Below are 27823 nucleotides of genomic sequence, written 5' to 3'. Positions count from 1 at the left end.
TGTCCCTTTTTCTAACAGCTTCCAAATATGAAGGAGATCTTACTTATTGGCTTTTATCAGCCCAATGAAGAACTAAACAGATTTTTGTCATGTGCTCAACAAGATTTTAAAATATTAATAAGGTACGTCTCTGTATAATATTTATATTCCATTTGTGTTTATTGTGTAAAAACTGAAAAAGTTCCTTTGGAAGTGAAGTATGTAGTTCCTGCGCTATTAGTGTCACCTATCAGAAACACAAATATAAAGAATATTTTAAAAGAACTTTGCAAAGTCTGTATGCCCTTTTGCATAGATATATAGATTTAAAAATAAATGTATTCTTATTTTTTACTGTTTTATATGGGGCTTGACAATAAAGATCTAACATGTGCACCGAAACCTTAAATTATTGAGAAGAAACTCTGCAAGTTTGGTGTCTCAATTAAATTTAAAACATTTAATTCAATTTATCCATCTTATAGAAGCATGAGATTTGTTTATCCTTGTGCATATTTTGTCAAGCCTTTAAGTTTTGTATTACATAAATCTGCAAATCTGAATTTCTTTTCTCATGTAAAGCATCAGTCATGATGATCCCAGACCAGCTAAACAACCTCTGTTTCTGCCTGTCTCACAATGTAGCCACACCCCTAACTCTCGCTATTGGTTGAACTGGACAATGATTGACAGATTTGAGTTGCCCACTCTCAGTGTTTCTTTTTTTTTAAAGATTTATTTTTGGCCATTTTGCCTTTATTAGATAGAACAGTATTTAGGACAGGAAGCGAAGTTGGAGAGAGAGAGGGGGGTAGGGTAGGGAAATGTCATCGAGCCGGGATTCGAACTCGCGGCACCCTGACATGCTACTGCACCATATGTCGACACGCTAACCATTAGATTTACAAGGCTACACTAGGTACACTAGGCACTAGGCTATTGCGTATCAATAACATTAAACTGAATTAAGGGGATTTATTTTGACATTTAAAAATTGTACTTCCCCTTAAATTAGTGTTACACTGATTGTCTGCAATCCCCCTTAGATATCTTCAGGAATACGCTGCTCTGGGAACTGGAGGAGGAATCTACCATTTCAGAGATCAGATCTTGTCTGGTAGTCCAGAGGCGTTTTTTGTCATGAATGCTGATGTGTGCTCAGAGTTTCCTCTACCAGAGATGCTGGACTTCCAGAAGGAGCATGGAGACACCTACAGCTTTGTCATCCTCGGCACCACTGTTAGGAGTTCTTTTACTTTGTATTTAAGCATCTAAACATAGACCTTTTATGACGCAAGACCAGCCAGCTGCTGGATCTCTACCAGCCGACAATTATAATAAACAGATTTTTTTAAATGATGGCTTTAAACTTGATATTTGGTAATCAATCCTTAATGTTTTGTTATTTTATTGTTGTGCTTGTAAATCTAATGGATAGACTTAAATTGTATGTTTTAGGCCAACAGAAAACAGTCCCTGAATTATGGCTGTATTGTTGAGAATGAACAAACTGATGAGGTAAGTTTTGAATTTGGACTTGGAGTACAATATAGGATTTAATCCATAATCCTTTTTAAATGTCATTTTCACAGTTTAAAGTCTTTAGTTTAGCCGAAATTAAAATTTACTCATCATTTACTCTCCTTTAGGTGGTTCTAAACATTTATGAGTTTCTTTTTTTCTGATGAACTCAGAATTTAGAAAAATGTTAGAAACAGCCATTGACTTCTATTGTAAGTAAAAAAGTCTATTGGAGTCAGTGGTTTCCAGCATAGTTCAGGATTTCATCTTTTGTGTTCAACAGAGAAAGGAAATTCAAACATGTTTGTAACAAGTGGAGAGAGAATAAATGACAATCGTACTTTTAATTTTGGGTGTGCTGTCACTTTAAAGCAAAAACAAATGAAATCATAACTCTCTCATCATATCTCCCAGGTCTTGCATTACGTAGAGAAGCCTGGCACGTTTGTGAGCGACATCATCAACTGTGGAATATACCTGTTTACTCCGGAGATTTTCCAGCACATCGGATCAGTTTTCCAGAAGAACCAGCAGGAAATGTTGTTGTGAGTGGCGCAAAGCCTGTCAGGTTTTCGGGTGGAAGTGCATGCATACATACATATATATTTTCCCTCCTTGGTTCTTCATTTCTCTTTTTCCCCTTCAAATTTTTCCTGTCTGCCATCATTCTGTTTCCTGTTCCATCATCAGATATTCATATGAGGGGTAAGTCTGAACATGGGCTGAAACTATGGTTTGGTCATGATGATGTAGAAAGAGGAGCAAGTGTGATGTAGGCTTTGTAGTGATTAAACCTGCTTGTGTGATCTTTGCATGTTGTGGTCACATATAGTATGTTGTTTTTCAGGTTTGAATAAGTCATGGATATTATTCCAGGAATGGTATTTTGCAGGGGCGTAGCAACCGGGGGGGATACGTCCCCCTCACTTTTTTATACCGACCATTTAGAAACAGATGATTAATAATTATATGAACGTAAAATATTGAATCTCATTCAGCTGTCCCCCCCACTTTTAAAATGTCCGCTACGCCTCTGCTGCTTTTGTAATACTTCATTTTAATGTACTTTATGTACTGTAGTAAACATTTTTCATAATAAAAAAAAAATAAAGCAGTCAATCAAGTACAGAAAAACGTACACATACTGTTGGTTATCATTAAAAATATGACATTTACTTACCCTTTACTCTCTGTCAAGTGTTTCCAGATCTTTATGATTTTCTTTAATCTGTTGAACCCAAAAGAAGATATTTTGAAGAATGTTGGAAACTGGTAGTCTTTGATGATACTGTGCAAGTCAGTGGCTGCCAGTTACTGGCATTATTAAAAATGTAATTGTTGGAAACTGTCAATCAGTAATATACATAGTAGAAAAAAAATACAATGGAAGTCAATAGCTACTGGCTTTCAATATTCCTCAAAGCATCATCAACAAAAGAAACTCAAATAGGAGCAAGTGAATGATATAAAAATTCTTACTGAAATTTACTTATTATTATTAATATTATTATTAACTATATATTTAAGAACACTAACAAATTAAAAATACTTAGTTACTCCCATGACTAGCAATGCATTTTGAAAATAGAACTTTCTGCAAATGGGCGACGTGGCGGCGCAGTAGGTAGTGCTGTTGCCTCACAGCAAGAAGGTCGCTGGTTCGAGCCTCAGCTGGGTCAGTAGGCATTTCTGTGTGGAGTTTGCATGTTCTCCCCGCATTCACGTCGTTTTCCTCCGGGTGCTCCGGTTTCCCCCACAAATCCGAAGACATGCGGTACAGGTGAATTGGTTAAGCTAAATTGTCCGTAGTGTATGTGTGTGAATAATAGTGTATGGATGTTTCCCAGAGATGGGTTGCGGCTGGCAGGGCCTTCGCTGTGTAAAAACATATGCTGGATAAGTTGGCGGTTCATTCCGCTGTGGCGACCCCAGATTAATACAGGGACTAAGCCGAACAGAAAATGAATGAATGAACATTCTGCAAATGCTATTTCATCTTGTTTTTAAACACCATTCATCCTTATAATTCATTTCTACCTGCTCAAATTTCCCTTACTAATTATATGTTTGTCAATCATAGTATTATTTTATGTTGTCTTTTATGTTGTCATCTGTGTTAGAGAAAATGATATGACCCGAGAGTGAAATGAGGACTTATTTTGTGGTCTACAGAGAGGAGCAGTCCAATGGCTGGCATCGGGCAGAAGTGATCCGTCTGGAGCAGGACATCTTCACTGCTCTGGCAGGCCAGGGCAAGCTTTATGTGTACAAAACAGACCGATTCTGGAGCCAGATCAAATCTGCTGGGTTAGTGCTTGACATTATTTTCCCAATTATGCTCTGATTATGTTGTTGCATTTTGTAGTTGTGGTATTATTGTAGTTATTGTTATGTTCTACTTTCAGATCTGCTATTTATGCAAGCCGTTTGTATCTGAATCAATATCACAAGACGCATCCAGATAGGTTAGCTACTAATACAGAGGGAGGACCAAAGACCAGAGGTAAATGTTAAGTGGAAATATTAAACTTTATTTATTTAGTTATTTATTTAAATTGCTCAGCATGCACCTCCTCTAATATTTTTATGTATTATTATTGTAGGAAATGTTTACATACATCCTACTGCCAGCATTGATCCAACTGCTGTGGTGAGTGTTTCTCTTTTATAATTAAACTGATATTTGTAGCTAAAAGATTCAGAGATTTTGAGTTTAGAGAACACATTCACTATTGACTATTAACCATATACTAGCATATTATCTTACTAAATAATATTACTAAAGCATATTACTAGCAAACTGGCTGTTTAATAGCAATTATAAAGCACATTTAATGGCTTATATTTCATGATAATATTGATTTACTTAAATATTACTAAATGTAATTTAAATTTAATTTTAAATGAAATGTAGTTTCAGCTAATTTCCTAAAACTCAATTTAAATACTATCAATAAGCAGCAAATCTGATTTTTTGAGGAAAACACATAATTAATTAATAATGGTACATTTATATACAAAGTTTTTATTTGTTAATCCAAAATGAATTTAATTAAAAAAGTAAAGAATTATGAAAATAATATATAAAAATGTAATTCAGATCAGTCATTGGTTCACAGTCATCAGCTTGAGTGAGTTTATATTATTTTAACACTGTAGACTTGATTAAAAGAAAAGTCTCAAGCTCAGCAGTAAAGTGTTTATCATATTTTCAAAACCTTTATACTTTGAACGGGACCTTATACTATATCTTTATACTTTGAATATACTTTATATTAAATGTAAATAAATAAATTTTATAATTACATACATATATATATTTACGTTTAATGGAACAGATAAACGAGAAATTAAACATTTAAAAAAAAAAAAAAAATATATATATATATATATATATATATTTTTTTTTTTTCCCTTTTTTTGTGATCTGGCATGACATTCTAATTCAAAAGTTTTCATGGGCCAATTTTGTCTGGTAGGCCTTGGTTTGGGCATCTCTGTTTTACAACAACATTCACCAAGGAATTAAAGATACAAGGCATTATGTTTCAAACTTGTGTAGGTTTGTGCTGGAAGTAAGATTGGAATTACTGACATGTTTTTTTCAGGCAGTTCAAAATGTTTGCAGTATTGCATTCAGCTACATTACACACTGCTTAAAGGTCCTGTAAAATTAAACTAAAGTTTTCTACATGTTCGTATTAGTATGATAATTTTAAGGATGTCTATAAGCTGGTGTGCTCCGAAACAGTGACAAAATTTGTATTCAGAAGAAATAAATCTGACATGAACATCAAAAGCTTGCAGTTCGTCACTTTCGCCTAAATGGATCAACGTTTTTTTTCTACATCATCTCAAACTTCAGTATCTCATAAAATCCTGACCAATCAAATGCTCACTTGTATCTGAAATGCCCCTCCTCAAAGACGCTTCTCATTTGCTTTTCATTTGATGCGCTTGAGCTCCACCCCTCTCTCTGGCAGAGCTGTGATAAAACAAAATGCTATTGGCTGTTTTTTAAAGGGGAGGAGCTACTATATGCCCTGCCCTTTCTTCATGTTTCAGTTGAGATTACGTACATCACATTTTGAATAGAAAATGCACATTTTAAAGCACTTCATGGGACCTTTAAAACATAATAACCATACAGAGTCCCTTTAATTAATGGTTAATTGGTGTTTCTTTATTTCTTCCCTCCCAGTTAGGTCCAAATGTGTCAATAGGAACAGGTGTAACGATCGGCGCAGGAGTTCGGGTGAGGGAGTCCATCATCCTTCATGGTGCTACTTTACAAGTGAGTACACCCCATCCACTCTCTTTCTCTCCATGTTGCTTTTAGTCTGCCATTTAAACCCAATGACTCCTATCGCAATATGCAGTATATAACCTGACCGTGTGTTCTATAGGATCACAGCTGCGTGCTGAACAGCATTGTTGGTTGGGAAAGCACCATTGGCAAATGGGCCAGAGTGGAAGGAACTCCCAGTGACCCCAATCCTAATGACCCATACGCCAAAATTGACAGCGAGACGCTCTTCAGAGATGGAAAACTAACTCCCTCCATTACAATTCTAGGTAATTGTGTGGGACGTCATCATGAATGTATTCGAAAGCGATTCATCTAATGTGATTTTCTCTCTCAGGCTGTAATGTAAACATCCCATCTGAGGTCATCATTCTCAACTCTATCGTCCTGCCGCACAAAGACCTCAACAGAAGCTTTAAGAACCAGATCATACTGTAGTTCCACTTTCGTGAGTACTTTGGACATTTGGATATAAACAAAAGAAAATAAACATTAAGATTTAGATGGTTTAGATGTTTGGTGATGTAGAGTGCAGATGGATTAACAGACGTGTTATTATGCCAAAGCTGGATTAAAAAAAACATAAGAAAAGTGTTTTTGAAATGACTTGAAATGTTTTATTTGCTGTTGGCTCGTGGCAGTGAAATGTCAAAATGAAATGCTATTTGTGAACTCTGTTACCATTTTTTCCAGCAATTAATATACAGTATGCAGCACAAAAAAAGGGAAGACAAATGGTAAAATCTTGTGATTGCAGACTAGCCGTGTTGGTAATTGTTTTGAATAATTGATGTTTCTGTGACTGCTCCCTGTATGAAAGCTGAGCAGAGTGCAAGATTTAGACATCGGCAATAAATTATATTTTGATTAAGTCACAAAGGGTAATGAAGTGATTTACTGCTGCCCTTGTAGAAATCACCATCTGTATTTATGGTTATAGAGCTACATGAGGATCAATTATTTTTCCTAACCTTGACGATTGAGACAAATTAACTAGACTTCACATCATATTTTCGGGGGTGACCAAAAAAAAAAAAAAAAATGTGAACAATTTGACAACCGATAAAATGTCCCACAGCTTTTCATTTATACAGTATACCATGGATACTATATTTAAATTATATTACGCAATTTATAGTATTATGTGACATACAGCTGTGTACACTCATTGGCCACTTTATTAGGTACACCTTTCCTACTGCTTGTTAACGCAAATTTCTAATCAGCTAATCACATGGCAGCAACTGAGTGCCTTTAGGCATGTAGACATGGTCAGGAGGATCTGCTGCAGTACAAACCGAGCATCAGAATGGGGAAGAAAGGGGATTTAAGTGACTGTGGCTTGGTTGTTGGTGCCAGATGGGCTGGTCTGAGTATTTCAGAAACTGCTGATCTTTTTTCATAATTATTTTTTAGGGGTTTTCACCTTTATTCGATAGGACAGTAGAGAGAATTGACAGGAAAGCATGGGGAGCAGAGAAAGGGGAAGGATCAACATAGGACTGAGGCGGAATCGAACTCAGGTCGCCGTGAGCACCGGATTGCATGTGTCGACGCACAAAACACACTACTGGCGCCGACCAGAAACTGCTGATCTACTGGCATTTTCACAAACAACCATCTCTAGGGTGTACAGAGAATGGTCTGAAAAAGAGAAAGCAAAAGAGGTCAAAGGGAATGGCCAGACTGGTTCCAGCTGATAGACAGGCAACAGAAACTCAAATAACCGCTCGCTACAACTGAGGTATGCAGAAGAACATCTCTGAACACGTCCAACCTTGAGGCGGATGGGCTACATTGGGTTCCACACCTGTCAGCTAAGAACAGGAAACAATTTGCACAGGCTCACCAAAATTGGACAATAGAAGATTAAAAAAAGTTGCCTGGTCTGAAGAGTCTTTGTTTTTCCTGCGACATTCGGATGGTAGGGTCAGAATTTGGCATCACCAACATGAAACATGAAAGCATGGTTTTATGGTGTGGGGGATATTTTCCTGGCACACTTTGAGCCCATTACTACCAATTAAGCATCAGCTCAATCCAATAGAGCACCTTTGGAATGTGGTGGAATGGGAGATTCGAATCATGGATGTGCAGCCGACAAATTTGCAGTAATTGTGTGATGCTATCATGTCAATATGGACAAAAATATTAATATGGAATGGAATATTTCCAGTACCTTGTTAAATCTATACCATGAAGGATTAAGGCCGTTCTGAAAGCAAAAGGGGGTCCAAACCGGTAGTAAGGTGTACCTAATAAAGTGACCATTGAGTGTATGCATTTATACGAATACTATACACTGTATATATACACACGTGTACATGTTTTAAGTACATATTCTGTATTACATGCTTGGTGTGTACATAAACACACACAGTAAGAAGTACAGATCAGATTAAAAGACAAACGTATCTGTTACACTGAATGATACAGTTTTTTTCACTCATACCTTCACAAATAAAATTATTTTACTTATATTTAACAGCTTTCTATGTATATAAAATCATTTTTGTAAATTTAATTTGATGGCACCATTATGGGGTACACATATACGCTTCTTAGGGCACTGCTACAGACACAGTCCACTCATTTATGGATTTAAAAATATATATATATATTAATTAAACAGAACATGAATTCATCTGCTTTATTACATATACTTCATCACCATGTGTTTAAGCCACATTTAGATATTTTGCAGGACAGTTCCATACATAATTATATTTACAAATACACAAACATTCTACAGAAAAACACAGTTTAGTCTTTTTTTTTTTTTTTCTCTTTTCTGGACAGACTTGCGTTTATATTATAATATTATAAGGTATTATAAGGATATAAAGTGTTTTGTTTTTATACTGTAAGAAAAAAAAAGAAACAGTTCAAGCAAATTGTCACAGTGTAATTTTTTGGCACAAAAAAAAAAAAAAATAGCAAATCATTTGGGTGAAGTGAAGAATTTCTTTTTTCCAGGTTCATTTCTTGGTTTGCTTCTGAAAATAAGTAAATAAAAGAATGGTTATGGAAGCCTTCAGGATATGAAAAGATCTGCATTAGGAATAATAGCTTACGGGTTATTGAAAGTGCCACCAAAATGCTTTATCCGACCCTTGATTGAGCCGCCGGATGTAGTTTTAGAGTATTTGCTCAGCTCAGGAGAGGTCAGAGGTTTGAATATCTTATCTGAAGTACACAAATGATTAGAGGGGGAAAAAAGCAACATCTTAAAATACAATTAAACAAGACTAAGGTTATGTTTGATTAAACATTAATTAAATGGCATTAGATAAACAGTAAGCAAGCAAGGGCTTTAACTGTTACAGTATATATTGAGTTTAACTCATTAAATGTAGGATATAGATGCATGTACCTCTGCTAGTGCTTGGACAAACACTAGCGATGTTCTTCTCGATCACAGGAGGGTTGACTGGATCATTTTCCTCAGCAAGAAAACCTTCCCAGAAATCTGAAGGGAAGGACAGTAAGCGAGCTACAACCTGTTTAAAGAAGACAGTCAAGTCAGTCATTTGTTTTATAGTGCTTTACCTGGGTTATTACAGTTAACGGAAACTAAAGTTATTTTTATTAATATGCATGTTAACTGAAGAGAAAGTGCCTTATTTCAGCTAGTTTCTAATAAAGTATTACTCACTTTCAATTTAAATGTATCAAGTTTTAATTAATACATTAAAACACCTACTCATGTGGTTGCTCGTCTGATATGGGAGGACTAATGGTAGCTACGCGGATATAATGAGTTAGCTTCATTCACATCTGCCTTATAATTTCGAGATGACAGCACGTGAAGTTCTACTGTGAGCTGTGCATGTCATTCAGACGAAATTATATATTTCTTTGGCAACACTATCAACTCCAAATGAAATGAATCAGGGTTGTCAGGTGGGTTAGTCCTCGTGCGGGTTTATGTCAAAGAATTGTAAGAGGATGTGAATCACTAGTTGGAATCACTGTAATTACAAGACAATGTGAATGCAGCTGAATGTTCAACTTTCATCACTGCTGCAATCAGCAAATCAACTCATTTCATTCTATTCAATTCAGGTTTTGTTCCTATGCACCATTGTCAAGATCAATAAATGCATCGTATTTCTGAATATCCTTTATGAAAATTAAAAGAAAGAAATTTCATAACCATATTTTCAGCACATTTATTACATTTTAAAGAGCCCCTATTGTGCATTAAAAAGATCATATTTTAGTATTGGGGGTCTCCGACAACAGGCTGATATGCATGCAATGTCAAAAATCATTTTCATTGTCTTATAATATACATTTATTTTTACCTAATTATCCCACTGACTCTCATATGATTTGTTCAGCGATTCATTTGTTCCCGAACACCTCCTTAGTGCGATGCTAATCTGCGCTGATTGGTCTGATGACCCAGTCTATTGTGATTGGTCGACAGCGTTCAGCACGAGACAGAGAGAAACGGCCACCACATCTTATTAACACTGACTACGTTTACATGGACATCAGTAATCGAATTATTTGCTTTAATCTAATTAAGAGAATAATAAGACTAAGGTGTTTACATGAGTTGCTTTTTGAATGTTATTTCATGATCCCGTTTTACATGTTATAGCACATAATTCGATTAACGTCAGTTACGGGTGTTTCATTTTTAATTTGTCGACTTTAACTGCAGTTTGGCACTTTCACTTTCATTCAGGATCATTTCATGCATGCCTCCGTGATAAACGAGATATTGGATGCAACTATGAACTGCTGGAAGAGTGTTGTTTTAATGGAAGTTCATACCGAATGCTGAATGGAAGAAAAAAAAACTCAGGATGCAGTGGTCTGCGCTGACTGGATAGGTGCAAAGAGTGTCAAACAGCTGTGTGTGTGTGTGTGTGTGTGTGTGTGTATGTATGGACTATCCTGTGGCAAAATGCTGCGAAAAAGTTCTACATGACGGTAATAGTTCATAAGTAATAAGTAATGCACTTCAATAATGCGACTAAAATCAGCATACTCCACACCAGTGGTGTAGTCCTAAAAAAAAAAAAAGGTGGTGTACTATTACCCACCCAACCCGCCCATGCTGTAATATAATTTTACCTGAACGTTTCAGCGAGACATCATTCAGTTGACTTCGAAAAACTCACGAAATTTTCTCACAGCTGCTGTGGTCGTCAGGGGGCGGGGAATGGTGCAAAATATAAACAAAATTCATTCATTCATCCATTTATTCATTCTCCTTCAGCTTAGTCTCTTTATTAATCAGGGGTCGTAACAGCAGAATGAACCACCAACTTATTCAGCATATGATTTTACACAGCGGATGCACTTTCAGCTGCAACCCAGTACTGGGAAACATTCACATACATACACTGCAGCCAATTTAGCTTATTTAATTATCCTATACCGCATGTCTGTGGACTGTGGGGGAAATCTTACCACCCGGTGGAAACCCATGCGAACACAGGGAGACCATGCAAACTCCACACAGAAATGCCAACTGACCCAGCTGGGACTTGAACTAGCGATCTTCTTGGTGCGAGATGACAGTGCTAACCACTGAGCCATTTGAAACGCAGAGCATGGGACAACATACTTAAACACATCAGGACTTCCTTCCTTCAAACACACATGTGAAGAATCAACTTCTGATTTTCTTGATACTCACTTTGGGTTGTGTGTTTGTGTCTCTCATGATGGTCATAGGAGAAGGTTCTGACATTGCGTGGCCAATAATTGTAGGTCCAAACACTCTGGATAAATTATTCAGATCCATCTGACACAATGGACTCTGCATCACCCTAAAAAACAGAAGCAAAACAAGAAAGCATGCTTTAAAATGAGCATAAAAAGAGCAGAACTGTCCACATAAGTTTATTTTACCTCTGTAAATGCAGCATTAGGAAGGCCAGGGTGTCTCTGTTAGGCTGCGGCAGCTCTCTGATAGTCTTTAATAACGTTTCTACGCTCTTGTCTTCGTCAGCCATCTCTGAGAGTGAAAAAATGACTTTGTTTGAGCCAGCCACTGTATCAGATTCAATTACGCTGCATCGCAAAGGCAATGAATCAGATATTATGGATGAATTAATCAGTTTAGCAACTTTTTTGACTTTCAGGATATCAGTTTTCACAAGGCAGGTACAAAAACACCTGTAGCGGCGCTGCATTATGAAGGACTTGCTCTCATTTACATGCTATACAGGCATTCCTGGCCAAGGAAATTAAACAATATGGCTCTCCCCATGACATCCAATCCAATTTATAATTTAAAAGGGAGGTACTTTACCCTGGAGTCATCCTGAATCTATGAGGGCTAGGAAAAAAAAAAAAGCTCCGTAATAATAGCAGAAGCACCCTGACTGCTCCTAAATCTGCCACTTACCCTCCATTCAGCGGCGATGACTGAAATTAAAACGCTGGAATAGACAAGCGCTGGTTTGGGAGATAACGTTCGACATTGATTGTTTCCGAGTCATCAGGGACTTGTCAACTATATCAGAAGTAATGGGAAATAACCATCCGCCCTAAATGAATGAGGGTATCAAACGTCCTCACGCCTCCGGCATACACAAATGCCAGATGCCTGTTATAGAAGCCACCCTCTGCAAAATTGCAACCATTTTGGATAATCTAGTCAGGCTGCTCAAGGAATACCAAATTTTGAAAGTCAAATTGAGGCTATTAATGTCAGGAGAAGATTGGTCTCCTGATGGACTCGATGATGATTCAGGGGAAAAAGTTTTTAGGGGGTAAGGATAAGACGTTCAGGATAGACTGCGTTCAAATCAACTGTACCATTATTGGCAGTTTTTTTTCTGTGCTGAAAAGTTTGCATCCAGCATGCATCAAGACCTGCTTTTCTGAATTTGTATGCAGGATAAGACCCAATTGGTTCAGTTTAACTCACAGTTGGTTGAGTCAAGTTGGAGCCCATTGCAACATTTGTGTAGGTATTTTACTATCTGGCTCAGTTAGCAAAGATATTTTTATTCATCCATCCATGTAAAAATGCATACTGTATATTGAGTCATTTGGTGCACATCTTAAGTAAAAATAGCAGTAGAAATGTGCACCTTAGTATTTTAGTAGTCTACAATACAAAAAAAAAGATGTATAAATACATAAGTGTGGTTTATTTATAAACCAATTTCGAGAGGATCACGTGCTTATGATCAACACGGCTGGCTCCTCATTAGCTCGTAATCTGACCCATTAGATGATTACAGAAGCATTATAAATGACCAGAGTTTTACTCCAGTTATCTTCGTCTTGAAGCTTCCCCTCTTCCACCCCTACTTCCTCCCCCTTTTCCGATAGGGCGACATGGTGGCCCAGTGGCTAGCACTGTTGCCTCACAGCAAGAACACAGCTGGTCTAACCTCTTATTTGGCTGGTTGGTGTTTCTGTGCAGAGTTTACATGTTCTCCCGTTTTTGCGTGGGTTTCCCCCGGGTTCCCCATTTTCCTTCCACCGCCCAAAAACAAACCATAGCCAATCGACTAAACCAAATTATCACCTAAAACAACTTTAGTTTACACTTCTCCCACGGCGACAAGCAGGGAGTTTGAGACCTACCTGAGCTCGAACTCCCCTCTCGCCCTTCTAACGGGAGGGAGCCCCGGGCTCGAGGATATTACGAGCTCAGGGCTCTCTCCTGGGAAAGCATGATAAATACGCTTTATTGATTATCAGCTAAGTGTGAACTCTTGAAATACCATATTTAGTGAAAATGACAATGAAGCCTTTCTTACACCTACCCCTAAAAATCAACATTTTCTTATAAAAGACTGTTTAGCCATTTTATATTTTCACTTTTTGAATATTTAATATTTTTTTACCTGCAGCTGTGCACATAAAATTAACGACAGCATCGAAAACGAAAGCAAAACCAAATCCCAGACATTTAGGCCCAATCCCAATTCTACCCCTCAGCCCTTCCCCTTACCCCTACCCCTCGTTTTGCGCGTTCTCGTCAAGGGATAGGGGTGTCCCAATTCTCTTTAGCTTGAAGGCTAAGGACAATGGGTAGATACCCCTTCAAACAAAGACTTTTCAGGACCCCACTCGAAACCAAGGGGTAAGAAAATTTCCCAGAATACACCAGCCACAGCTGCACCAGGAAGTAAGGAGATCCACAAATTAGTATTTTTTGTCATCATTATGAATTTTTTCAACAAACAAGCACGTTTTAATACATTCATAAAAGCAATGCTTTAAAAAACCCAGCTAAAATAAAAAAAATGCTAAATTTCGCTATCTATAATCCCATATAATAACTGCTTTATAGTAGTCCTACAACATTCTGTCACTCGATGACACTCAAATACCCTGTCAGAAAAGTCTAGTGGCTAAGAATGAGCTTTTTACAGTGTCTGCTATAATGTTAATATTGTTTTCGTGTGATTACATAGATGAATATGGCCAGTGTGTAAATGCACAGTAGTACGTTACGATCTTATTGCCACATTAGATGATAACATAATATATGCCTTCAGGGATTTCCTAAGGATAAATACCAAAAAAATAACGCAACTGGAATAACTACAGCAGTCGTGATCGTCTGATCTCATATGAAGCATGAGATTGTGATGACATTGCCGACGTGTGCAGGTGTTGTAGTGCTGTCCCAGGGTTAAATTTTAAAGCCCTTCCCCTTAACACTCATTTTTAAAGGGCCAAGGGGAAGGAGTACAAAAATACAATTGGGATTGGGCCCTAGAAACCCCGGCTGGATGGGAAAAGGTGTGGGTCTCTGTGGGTCTGCAGAGCACGTGACACTGTGGGAGTGTTGACAGTTCTCGTGCACACAGAACGAGCAGTATGAAAGAATATTTTCCACTACTCGATCACGGATGTTTGTTTATATTGGGTGGAAACAAAAAAAAGGATCATAATAATAGTAAAAAAAAAAAAAAAAAGTGTTACTAAATCTAGTTGGGTGGCTGTTAATATACCTGGGTGGCCTGCCCAAGTAAAGTCTATGTGTGGGAAGCACTGTGAAATGTTTATGGATTCGTTTGCAAGCTTTTTATGGTTTAAATGTAAAAAAATAGATGACAAAAAAAGAATTTCATTTCATTCTCATTTGTAAAAAAAAATATATAGCAGTTATTTTAATGCAAAATAAAGTTTAGTAGGCTGTACGACATGGCATTCGAATAGTACAAGCTGTTTTTTTATTGTGCAGTAACGTGCCTGAATTCATTTTTGCGAGGAGCCTAAACAGTTTCTGCTACACCACTGCATATTATTACCTAAGAAGTACAAAGGCACACCTACTGAACAACGCTTGTACTGTACCTTTATTTTTGAGAATGCTTCAAGTGTTCACACTTAGCTGATGATTGATGATAAGGTGTGTTTGGCATGCTGTCCCGGAAGAGAGCCCTGAGCTCAGAATATCCTTGAGCCAGGGGCTCCCTCCCGTTTGAAGGGCGAGAGTAGCGTTTGAGCTCAGGTAGGTCTTGTGAACTGCTGAGATATATCTGACTAAGAGTTGCCTTCAGATGTTATTTTGAGGAAGTCATTTTACATATGGTGTATGTCTTTGGACGGTGGGAGGAAACATGGAGAACCCGGGGAAAACCCACGCGAAACACAAGGCGAACATGCAAACTCCGCACAGAAACACAGACTGACCAGGAGAGGGCCAAACCATTCTTGCTGTGAGGCAACAGTGATACCCACTGGGCCACCGTGCCACCCTGTCATAGAAGGGGGGGGGTTCTTCAAGACGAAGATGACTTGAGTAGAAAGCTCTGGTAATTTATAGCGTGTCAGTATTCATCTGATTTGTGCAAATATACGGAGCTAATGCGGTACCAGCTATGTTCAATCATAAGCACATGATCCTCTCGAAATTAGTTTATAAATAAACCACATTATGAGAAATGAATCGGTACTGCAAAGAGTGGATTCAAACTTGGGTCAAAAGTTACCACCACACACATTAAACTCATGTTCAGAATTTAAACAGACACTACTGGACGAAAACTTACCAGAAGCTTCCATGAAGGTTCTGTGAAGCTTAAATGTGATGAGAGGCTCACTGAGTTTCCTCAGGAAGTCTTTGAGGAGCCCGCAGACAGCATGAACCTCATCTACTTTGTGGAGCATCAGTGGGCCTTTCCCGTAAAGATACCTCTCCCTCAGTTCCTTCACCTGCCGCTCTCCTCCTGGCACTCTATAAATGCCTTTCTACACACACACACACACACACACATCACCCGTATGCACTTTCACTGAATGTTGTAATGTGCTGCAATATGATAGAAAAGACTGTTTCTTAACTCCAAATTAAGCTCAATTACACAGCATTGCCTTGCACCAGCACTGTAATTATGCTTTCAGTTTGAGAAACTATCCTTGTGTTGGTGTATCATTTGGTAAAAAACACCTCTTCAAGTCCTCGTCTCTCAATTTCATAAACACACTGAACAATGATAGAGGGAATCCTTGGACGTGTGGAAGGGGCAAAGCTCTCTAACTTTTCCTGTGAAGAAGAGACAAACACAAGCTTTTACCATTTCATTTTTTTATACAAGGATGTGTGCATATGGAAGCTGACTACCTCATTGGGGTGGGGTGAACCGTGAGCATTAGGACTGCACCTCTCCGGACACAGGTGTTTACACTCAGGATGGCTCACCACTCGACAGTCTCTGCATTTTACAGCTAGCTTTCCAAAGCGAATGCGTTTTCCACATGGCATGCATGTTTCAGGACGAATCACCTGAAACAAAATGTAAAACAATGAACTGGTATTGACATTATTTGTGATAACTGTTTGAAAAAAAAAACATTGTTTTATTATAACAACTTTTCTTCCAAATGGTAACATTCAGAGCATTTTTTGACAAAATAACTTTGTCTAAAATAAAACTTATTATTAAATTAAATTATTTACTAAACTGTAGCACACATTCCATACCATATTGGTTTTTGGGACAAAAACAGCACTTGTGAAATTAATTTTGTGATATGGCTTCTATCATTTGCTATAAATATGAGATTGATATCATACAGGGGCAAAAACGTTTTTTGTAAGCTTTAATATAATATACACTCAGTGGCCACTTTATTAGGTACATCTTACTAGTATCGGACCTACTTTTGCTTTCAGAACTGCCTTAATCCTTCCATAGATTCAACAAGGTACTAGAAATATTCCTCAGAGATTTTGGTCCATATTGACATGATAGCATCATGCAGTTGCTGAAGATTTGTCAGCTGCACATCCATGATGTGAAGCTCCCATTCCACCACATCCCAAAGGTGCTCTATTGGATTGAGATCTGGTGACTGTGGAGACTATTTGAGTGCAGTGAACTCATTGTCATGTTCAAGAAACCAGTTATCCTGATAAAAGTAGCCATCAGAAGATGGGTACGCTGTGGTCATGAAGGGATGGACATGGTCAGCAACAATACTCAGGTAGGCTGTGGCGTTGACACGATGCTCAGTTGGTACTAATGGGCCCAAAGTTTGCCAAGAAAATATATCCCCCACACCATTACACCCTCACTACCACCAAAGTGAACTGTTGATACAAGGCATGATGGATCCATGCTTTCATGTTGTTGATCCCAAAATCTGACCCTACCATCCGAATGTTGCAGCAGAAATCGAGACTCGTCAGACCAGTCTTCTATTGTGCAATTTTAGTGAGCCTGTGCGAATTGTAGCCTCAGTTTCCTGTTCTTAGCTGACTGTAGTGGCACCCTGTGTGGCCTTCTGGTGCTGTAGATGTTTAATCACAACACATCCTTCAAGGTTGGATATGTGCGTTCAGAGATGCTCTTCTGCATACCTCGGTTGTAACGAGTGGTTATTTGAGGTACTTTTGCCTTTCTATCAGCTGGAACCAGTCTGGCCATTCTCCTCTGACATCAACAAGGCATTTGCACCAACAGAACTGCCGCTTCCTGAATATTTTCTCTTTTTCAGACCATTCTCTGTAAACCGTAGAGATGGCTCTGCAAGAAAATCCTAGTAGATCAGCAGTTTCTGAAATACTCAGACCAGCCCGTCTGGCATCAACAACCATGCCATGTTCAAAGTCACTTAAATCACCTTTCTTTCCCATTCTGATGCTCGGTTTGAACTGCAGCAGATCCTCTTGACCATGTCTACATGCCTAAATGCACTGAGTTGCTGCCATGTGATTGGCTGATTAGAAATTTGCGTTGACGAGCAGTTGGACAGTACCTAATAATGTGGCTGGTGAGTAAAATATAATATAATATAATATAATATCATATAATATAATATAGAGAATAGTTATAAATATTGTAAATTAAGCACGGATTACTATGTTTTCATTTTTTAAATTGAACATAACCTACAATTGATCATATTACGCTGAAAATAAATGACATTTTGACAGCTTTCTCCCTTCACTCCCACCCACTTATTTTTCCTCATTCATGAAGAAACATTATCATGGATTTTTTTTTTACTTGATATTTTTCTATTTTTTTCTAAGCACAGAATTATATTTGCTGCAGTTTCCATTCACCACAAATACACTTTAGGTAAGGTACATTATATTATATTATAGAAAATTCCAATACATGTTTTGATCCATAACTCATAAAACAGATGTTAACGCCAAAACATAAAAACCTCACAACACATTGAGAGGAGCAGAAGCTCTTCTTACTGTTTTCTGCTGGAACACATGCTGCACAGTTTTCTCCACAGTGGGCGTGAGGTCCTGAAGGACGGCCGGCTCCACGGCGCTCACCTCCATTTCAACCATCGTCTCAGCCTGGATGACTTCACTGTGAGCCCACACAGATGTTTGTTCTGCACGGAGGACTCCGCTTAGTTTGGGAAGGTTAGAATGTGTCATCAAAAGTGGAGCCTCTAAGGCTTATTTACCAACAACAGAGGAAAAATGTTCATTTCTGAGAGCTCTGGATGGATGTTCTGGAGCCTCCTGGGTTATGTCTATTACCATGTGAATCTGACTTCCAGTCTCTGGAGTACTGACAGACGCCTTCACAACCGTCGTCTCGATTTCCTAAGCACAAACACACACAAGAAATTGCATTTAAAGCCAATCATTCTTTCCGCAGGAATGCAATGCCCTTAGAGGAGCATAACAATTGGTTATCTAACTTGTGTCCACATTCCTGGCAACAAGGACAATTGTAGTTTCTCAAAGTGCCAAATTGCTTTGCTTCTCTCTCAGTGATCAGTGGCAGCTGAGGGAGTGATAGGAGTCCCGTGGAGGGAGATACAGAGGACATAGTCCACTGCCGCTCTCATCTGAGCTGAATTTCAGTGGGTGTGGACAACACGGGGGACTGATGAAGGCACGAGTGGATGAGAAGTGACACTAGACTAACCTACAGAGGGAATATGATCCCTTAACTAATAGAAAGTAAGAAAAAAGTAATGAAGGAGGTTGTACATTTCAGGAGATGAACCTCATGCTTTGCCAACTGTATGCTACAATTCCCAATGATATTCAAGCCAAGAGGGGCCGTTTAATTCAGAGGTAAATGACCAATTTAGAATCTATTTAGATTTTAAACCTGGTGAATTAAACATGATGACTTTAAGGGTCTGTTCACAACTGGTCACTTCATGCATTTTTTCAGATTGCATAGTTGGTTGCATTTTCATTTGGCCAGATAAGTCACCAAAAAGTCCTATGCTATATGCACATAAATATGGTTACGTTGACTAAAATGTCAGATAAATGCACTTCATTTAATTACTTTTGCTATATACATCTTATTCAACACACACTTCATTCATGTTCCAGTAAAACACAAGCATGATTGGTCAATACAGGCTTAATTAAACATCTACTTGTGTTGTACAGATACATGCAAGGCATCAATTAAAATTGTAAAGATTTGCATTACATTAATTAGTCTATACTTTCCCGAAAATAAAATATTGTGCATTTGTACACTAAAGAAACACTATAATTTTATCATTTACTATTATTTTTCCACTCCATTCACTGAGGCGGCGCTTGTTGTTAATGCTGCCATTTGATAATAAATTTTACATTCTAATTTAAATCGCTTAATCACTTAATGATCGATGTCAACATTTATATTAAGCAAAAATAAAAATGTACAAAAAAAAACAAACATCCCAAAATGGTGTTGCTGTTGAGTTTTGCATTAGCACTAATGTCTGTCATACAGCTGCTCATGCTTTTTTTCTTTTTTTTTTTGGAGGTATAAAATTTATGTGGTTTCAACAACCAAATGCATTTATACTTGGACACATTTCAGAAAGAAAATGGTTAAGTAAAATAATCTGCCAACAGGGTAAGCAAAATAGTCTTATTTCAAAGTGAAAACAAGATTTTGCTTACCCCAATGCCAGATTATTTAGAAAGTTTTTTTAAAAAAAGGTCGTTTCGTTTTTACTTATTTGTGAAAACGACAATATTTTTATGCTTTTGCCATTTAAGATTTATTTTTAGATATTTAGACTATAAAAAAGACAAAAACTATAAGTAAGAAAAGCATTTTTTGCAGTGTCGTGGTTTGAGTGATCATGTTAACATCTGTCTTGAAAGGTTCCCCCCCCCCTTTCACGATCGGATAGGATCTGATTTTCTGATTTTTAAAAATTATGCACAGTGATATCAAAAATGTATCATGCGGACCATGTTGAATCTTAAATATGTAATGTTTTATTAATACAACCCATTACACAGCTTTCTTTATTTTCTTTTTGAAGGCTGCAATCAGTAGCCAGTACTAGGAAATAGTGATTTATCAGTTAATAGAAAACATCTTCCAACCTTCTCCAGCGGTCTAGAGACCAGCAGATCTCCTGAACGGCCACTGACTCTTCCCCGTTTTGGCACTGGAAGACCAACAACTGGGCCCAACGATGAACGCTGAAAACAAGCAGCGATATCATGAGACGCACTAAAAACAAGCGTATATAATTACAACAGACACAATGAAATAACTTTGGTAATCTAAGAAGAAATTAAAAGATCAAATTTAGTAAGCAAAACCATTTATATAAGAATTCATAGTATAGATATATACATTTTCTTATTTCAAAGAGTCCTAATGCTGTGATGTAAAAATCCAGGGATTAAAAGCAGGGATGAATTAAACAGTCCATTTCTAATATATTGATGTTCTAATCAAAAATAATTATGAAATGTATTCATTTACACAAATATGGGAAGCAGCACAACATTTACACATATTAACATTTCGTCACCTTAGAATTATACGGTTCTATCTGACATTTTAGTCAAAATTGAGTTATTGACATATTCTTATGAAATGACAAATTATTTACATTATGGGATGTTTTTTTGTGAAGTTGTTTACATTTTGAGACATTTTATTTAAAAAAACAAAAAAGGTTTTATCTACAAAGTTGAACTCTTGATTGGCTCACAGAAAGAACCTTATAGAGCCAAGCTAAAGTTAGCTTTCTTTTTTATTTCGCTGGACTGCTCCGTTGACAGCGGGAAAGACCAGGAATAGGGAAAAAAAAAAAAAAAAAATTCACACAAAATCAAAGTTGGTTACCACACAGAATTAAGATGCGTGTAAATGTTTTGAACTTGAAATGATTTGGAAGCATTTTTTGACATTGAGATGAAATGTTGAGTTTTACATTGTTGAAAAAGAAACTAATATTAAAAAATGTGATATATTAAATGGGAAATATTTTATTTGTGTATATATAGACAGTGAAACATTTATTAAACTGATTTGCTCATTGTCTGTTTTCTTTTAAAGTCTTTAAATTTAATATTAAGCTTTGAAGGGTAAAAACGGAATTTAATTCATGGGGCATATAATTCAATTTATATAATTCATTAATTCATATAAAGCATACAATTTAATAAATATGACCATATTAATTAGATAAAATGAACATCTGCACTGAACAATATATATTTAGTACAGCCTTGTACATTTAATTTGAATAGGAAAAAAAATTCATGAAATGTTTAGAAAGCAAAATTTTACTTTCTCAAGCATCAACATAGTCGTTACAACACCAATTCATATATTTTTTTGATTGTATTTCTTGAAAAGTAATGCTTCAATGAATGATCTGTCAGATAGAACCTTATAATTCCAAGTGGAAAATGACTTTTCAGAATTAGAAGGTTCTGCATCTAATCTGCATTTACTGTGGCTTTTTTTACTCCAGTTTGTAAATGTAAGAGAACTTTGATAATTTACATTTAGAGTGCATTTAGGGTCTCGGTCATGTTAATGAATGAAAGAGAACGGTTACACACATACTGTTTGTTATATGGAATGCAAAAAAAAACTTTGAAGCTCAATATCTCAAGATCATTTAGAACGCAGATAGAACCTTATATTTCCAAGGTGACGAATTGTATTAAATGTTAACTTATAATCCGCATATGATCAATCTTGTAGAATTGACGCACATAGTAAAAATCTAAAAATACATCTCCATAATTTCTTACATTACAACCAGATATATACTCTGAAAAAAGAATAACATTAGAAATTAGTCTAAAATATTACCTGAAAAATGTTTGTATTTAATTCCATTATATTCTTTTCCATATTACAGTAGCGTATATATTTATTGTACATATGTACTTAAACTGTAAACTAATTTTCTTAGCTGCCCTTATTTTTTAGTTAAATCAAATTAACTTTTCTAGTCATCTCAACTTGCATCAATAAAACTGACTAAAAGATTAAATTAAACTTTGTATAACATACACAAATTATTTGGAACCTGATTAACTTATTAAATATGTTATAGTAACAAAAACACTAGTCATATCCTTTCTTTAAGATAATATTTTGAAATTATTATTTTATACTTGTATTATTTTACTTATTTTGTTATTTCCTTCATACAATCATTTGTTTCCTTGACTTAATAAAATACTTTTCACTTTTATTTGATCAGTTCAACGAAATTCTCCAAACATTTTCAAAGACCCTCCAACGCTCCATTGAGGCCCCGAGTTTGAAAACCTGTTATCTAGAAAACAGACATCACCTACTCTTCTCTCGCGAGCTCTTGACTTGAGAGGCTTGACAAACGCAGTGCTGTCCAAGTCCTAGAAATCACACCAGGGAAACAATTGCTACAACCAATTGATTTGAACTTGTCAGTGTTTTTTATACGCATGCACTTTCCCTGCATGTCTAACAAGAATTCTACATGATGAATAAAATACAAAACAAAGTGATACTCCACCAAATCATCATCCGTTCTGTCATAACTAATGTCAGAGTGCGACAGGAACGAAGATTCATCTATCACTGATAACCTGATGAAAAGACATGGAAAAATTACATTGAAAACTGAGAAAAGCCCCAGTGAGGTGAGGATTAAATAAAGAAATGATAGTTACAGTACCGTTTTCCTCTGTGTTGCGGGACACAGGCTCCTTTATGACTGAAGCTGGTCAGCATTGACCTCTGCTCATCATTCAGACAGGCATTTGACTTGCTGTCATGCACCAGTACGTCACATATCAGCTGCATCTGCCGTTCCTGTCAGAGGAATTAATGAGAGACAGACACTTTAAGTATCATTAATAAATCCTTGAGCTCTTGTGTTTAATGAACTCTCTGTTCACATTAACACCTGACCACACACATTTATATGACGTTGGCGATGCACTTAGCATTTTGTTTCGCTACCAGGTTTGTGCTCTGGCTATGTAATGCTATGCTGACCAAACGGGCAAGGTCTTATGGGCAAGGTACAGTACAATAGCAAATAGAGCACATTTAATTTACTAAATGTGAAAGAACAACTATATGATTTGTATTTTAAATAATATTAAATGGGCGACATGGTGGCACAGTGGGTAGCGCTGTCGCCACACAGCAAGAAGGTCACTGTTTTGAGTCCCAGCTGGGCCAGATGGCATTTCATGTGGAGTTTGCATGTTTTCCCCATGTTCACGTGGGTTTGCTCCAGTTTCCCCCACAGTCCAAAGACATGCGTTATAGGTGAATTAAATAAGCTAAACTGGCCGTGGTGTATGTGTGGGTGTGAATGCAAGAGTGTATGGGTGTTTCCCAGTACTGGGTTGTGGCTGGAAGTGCATCCGCTGCGTGAAAACATATGCTGGATAAGTTGACAGTTCATTCCGCTGTGGTGACCCCTGATTAATAAAGGGACTAAGCTGAAAAGAAAATGAATGAATGAATGAGATATGATATTATTAAAGGGGCTCTAGCAATTCTAGTGTGAAAATCTCAAAATATTTCTTAAAAAGCATTTAAATTATAATATTATTTTACATTCTAAATCACATTATAATATAATATAATATAATATGCGTTAAATGTATTCTATTTTGCAAGGTGCAGTTAAAAAAAAGGTTAATTTTAGATGGAGAAAATGTGTTTTACAATACACAAAAGCACTTGCATAAAATGTATATAATTATGATACATATGTACATAATTTAATAATATTAAAAAATTTATAAAGATGCAAAACATGCCACTAAATTACTGTTCATTAAATAAATATTTAAAATAAAATGTAAAAACAAAAAATATATAAAAAGAAAAACAATTAAAGGGAAAATAGACAAGACAAGATTGAATGAATAAATAAAAAATAAAATCATCAATCATTTGTGCATAAATAAAAAGGCATCTAAAACATGACATTCAACATCATATTAACTATGTGAAAAATTCATACAGCATCTTCAATTCCAAATAGTCTTCTTTAAAAAAAAACATTGCTTGCATTATATTTATATCGCAAGACATTTTTTAAATATACATTTAGCTACTTACATCCTATCTTACACTCTTTAGGGGTCATAAACGTAATGCCAATTCAACATGTGGTTGACTATTATCCTTTTCAAGAGTTCACGCTTAGCTGATTATTGATTATGAAGCACGTTTGGCATGCTGTCCCAGGAGACAGCCCTGAGCTCATAAGCTCCTCGAGCCCAGGGTTCCCTTCTGTTTGCAGGGCAAAAGAGTGTTTGAGCTCAGGTAGGTCTTGAGAACTCCCCCTTTAGTCAGGGCTGATGACAGATTATAAATTGCTATATAGAGATATACTGCTGCTTAAGAGCTCTACTATAGTGCTAACTTAGATTGATCAATTCACTTATGACCGGAGAACCTGGGTAGACCCACGCGAACACAGGGAGAGCATGTAAACTCTGCACAGAAATGACAACTGGCCTGTTAAGGATTCGAACCAGGGACATTCTTGTTTTGAGGCAACAGTGCTAACCACTGGGCCGCCATGCCACCCTATAAAGAGAAAGGTGGAGGAGTAGGGGTGGAAGGGTGGATTCTTCAAGACAAAGATAACTAAAGTAGGAAACTCTGGTTATATATAGTGAGTTATGCCGCAGTCACACTAGAGTTTGTGCATGCGAAATTCTGAAGTACGGTGCTGCAAAAAGGGGTGGGATTACACAAGATGAGTAGACATTAAAAAAAGCGCGCGATTGGTCCATGTTTTAAATTTCTGTCCAGAGAGGTCATGTTTTGATCCTCGATTGGTCTCACGCAATCATGTGATGCAATTTCGCAAGTCAGAGGTCACCAAGCTTGAACTTTCCAACGCAGTGAACTGCAAAACTTGCAGTACAACTTTTGGATTTCCAGTATGACGCATTCTCGTGCGTATGAATGGAAGTCAATGGGCAGAAAAGTGCAGTTACTGCAGCTTTAGGAATCGTCTGATTGGTGAATCATGCTTTAGTAATGCGGGACCAGCCGTGATCAATCATAAGCACATGCTCCTCTCGAAATTAGTTTATAAATAAACCATAATCACTTATGGATGTTAATGGCCCTGCATCAAACAAGAACATAGCCTCTACGCACTGCACAAATGATGGGAACTACTGTCAATCATCAAGATATGAGTGCATATAAATAGATGTTTTCTCACGAACCAGACACTGATAGTCCGCCTCAGCTTTGTAGCGTTTCTTGATCTCCACATCCAGCTGGTTTCGAGCATGTTTGAGTTTGACCTCCAGAGCAGCTCGAGCCACATCAGACTTCACAAGCAGCTCCTTCTGTTTCTTCAGCTCCAGCTCTGCATGCAGCCATTTCTTCCTGGCGGCTTCAAAGTTCCTCACCACCTCAATAAATTCTTGAAGATAAGAGACAACTGGTGAGAATTCAAGAAGACAATATAGATCAAAGAACAGCTATCGCCGCAGAACATGCATATTCTAAAAGCTGCAGTTGCTTAGAATTCTGGTACAAAGGTATAAAGCCATCACTATAAGTTTTATGTTAAAAGTGGACATTTTGTCATAACACAAATGCTTTTAAAAATAATCACCTTCTCTTTTACTTCCTAAAAATCACAAAGGTTGAATAAAATGTATTCCTGGTTTTCAAAATTACTGTTTAAACAAAACACCACTTTTTTTAAGATGTCTAAATTATCCCTCATGTTACACTGAAATTGACCTGAGCTCCCCACTTTTTGGTGTCCTTTTAAAAATAATAGTAATTTTCAAAATGTATACATTTAACTGGCCATTAATTCAGGTTGTTTCCTTTCACCTAAGACCTTGGTAAAGGCAGACATATTATTGAAGTTCAAGTATTGGATTTATGATAAAGTGGATATGCAATTTTCAGTGAAATGACTGTTTCGCTAATGTTGATGGTTTGGGTCATGCCTTGGCAAATACTTCAGTACATTTTACAGCGTGTACATCAACTACATTGTTGGGAAAAGTTACTTTTGAAAGTAGTGCATTACATTATTGAGTTACTCCAAGAAAAAGTAACTAATTGCGCTACTTATTATAGGAAGCAATGTGTTACGAACTTTTGAGTTGCTTTTGCATTACTTTTTATTACATGCCTGAAGCTTGATCTCTTTCTGAGCTTGTTTTTTTTTTAATAGAGGAGCAACAATGCTACTGTATAACACCTTCATTGAGTTACTCCGAGAAAAAGTTACTAGTTGTGTTACTTACTTTTTATGACAAGTAATGTGTTATGTTACCTTTGAGTTGCTTTTTGCATTACTTTTTATTACCTGGCTGAGGCTTGATCTCTTTCAGAGCTTGTTTTTTTTTTCCCTTTCTTTCTTTTTTCTTTCTTTCTTTTTTTCATAGAGGAGCTTCGCAATTAACAACGCACTGTATAACCTTCATTTACACTTTAAAAATACAAATAAAAATATGTTTTAGGATAATGTTATCGTAGTACTTCCTGACCCCAGAGCTATACATGCCATATATGTAGATTATTTAAAAAGTTTAAAGTGATGTGTTTGCTACTTTTGTGCTATTTGTCTTAAGTAAAAAAATCACTGGCCATTGAGACAGTTCCCTTTTCTTTTCTTCGATGCGTTCAAAGTAATAAACACACTCTCTCATTGACTACGTCATTCATTGTGACTACTTTAACTTTAATTCAGTAATTTATTTTTTAAAAGTTAATTAATTAAACTTAAGTTACTCCTGTTACATTTTCAAATAAGTAATCAAATATTATTACTTATTTTTGAAAAATAATTACTTGTCACTTAGAAAAGTAATATTGTTATGTAACTCACGTTACTTAATGCGTTACCCCCAACACTTACTATATATGATTTCCTTTTGTTCAAATAATATTTCATAAAGGCATACTAAAATTATCAAAAGTTATTGTAAACATAGTTAAAATAATGTGTAATAGTGATCTAGATTATTATTTCATCATTATTTATTATTTATTTTCATGATTATTTATGTTATATCCATGATTACCCATGATTACTTCTCTCCAACACACTTGAGAGATCGAAGTACAATATATCATTGCAAAAACAGCCTTCATGAATTATACATACTACATAGCCTCAACACATGCATACATAGAAAGACATCAAACAGATTTGCACTAGCAGATGTACACTTGCGGAACCTGTCAACTCAAGGGTTTATAAATGACAATCAAAAATGTAAATAAACAGTATCTATTGTATCTTACCGAGCTCAGAGTTGGAAGCTTCTTCAATAGCAAGCCTTTGCAAGCATAAGCTGAGCACTTCTCGCACAAACTGATCACCCAT

General features: G+C 36.6%; 2 protein-coding genes across 3 annotated transcripts in view; one reads left to right on the top strand and one right to left on the bottom strand.

Moving 5' to 3' along the window:
* gmppaa (GDP-mannose pyrophosphorylase Aa) overlaps nucleotides 1-9428 on the top strand; it is an 11475-nt gene extending 2047 nt beyond the window's left edge. Inside the window, exons 3-13 of one of the 2 annotated variants that reach the window (XM_056465197.1) lie at nucleotides 19-122; nucleotides 1026-1218; nucleotides 1438-1497; nucleotides 1915-2045; nucleotides 3673-3807; nucleotides 3906-4003; nucleotides 4104-4150; nucleotides 5702-5794; nucleotides 5907-6075; nucleotides 6144-6254; nucleotides 9228-9428. In XM_056465197.1, the coding sequence (XP_056321172.1) occupies nucleotides 19-122; nucleotides 1026-1218; nucleotides 1438-1497; nucleotides 1915-2045; nucleotides 3673-3807; nucleotides 3906-4003; nucleotides 4104-4150; nucleotides 5702-5794; nucleotides 5907-6075; nucleotides 6144-6244 (1131 nt within the window). In that variant the 3' untranslated portion in view covers nucleotides 6245-6254; nucleotides 9228-9428. Of the gene's footprint in view, nucleotides 1-18; nucleotides 123-1025; nucleotides 1219-1437; nucleotides 1498-1914; nucleotides 2046-3672; nucleotides 3808-3905; nucleotides 4004-4103; nucleotides 4151-5701; nucleotides 5795-5906; nucleotides 6076-6143; nucleotides 6310-9227 lie in introns of those variants that run through there. The other variant, XM_056465196.1, reaches the window with a different exon arrangement.
* Nucleotides 8864-27823, bottom strand: si:ch1073-416j23.1 (rac GTPase-activating protein 1). Its single transcript, XM_056465198.1, is given in 14 exon segments — nucleotides 8864-8992; nucleotides 9180-9306; nucleotides 11463-11595; nucleotides 11678-11783; nucleotides 15793-15991; nucleotides 16191-16286; nucleotides 16362-16526; nucleotides 18456-18818; nucleotides 20571-20669; nucleotides 22800-22856; nucleotides 22997-23069; nucleotides 23159-23295; nucleotides 25692-25894; nucleotides 27742-27823. Coding segments are annotated over 14 exon segments (1956 nt in total). The 3' UTR covers nucleotides 8864-8876.

The sequence above is a fragment of the Danio aesculapii genome, chromosome 9 (genome assembly GCF_903798145.1).
Source record: "Danio aesculapii chromosome 9, fDanAes4.1, whole genome shotgun sequence".
Lineage (NCBI taxonomy): Eukaryota > Metazoa > Chordata > Actinopteri > Cypriniformes > Danionidae > Danio > Danio aesculapii.
The sequence above is the reverse complement of the archived record's forward strand: the minus strand, read 5'-3'. Positions and strand labels throughout refer to the sequence as shown.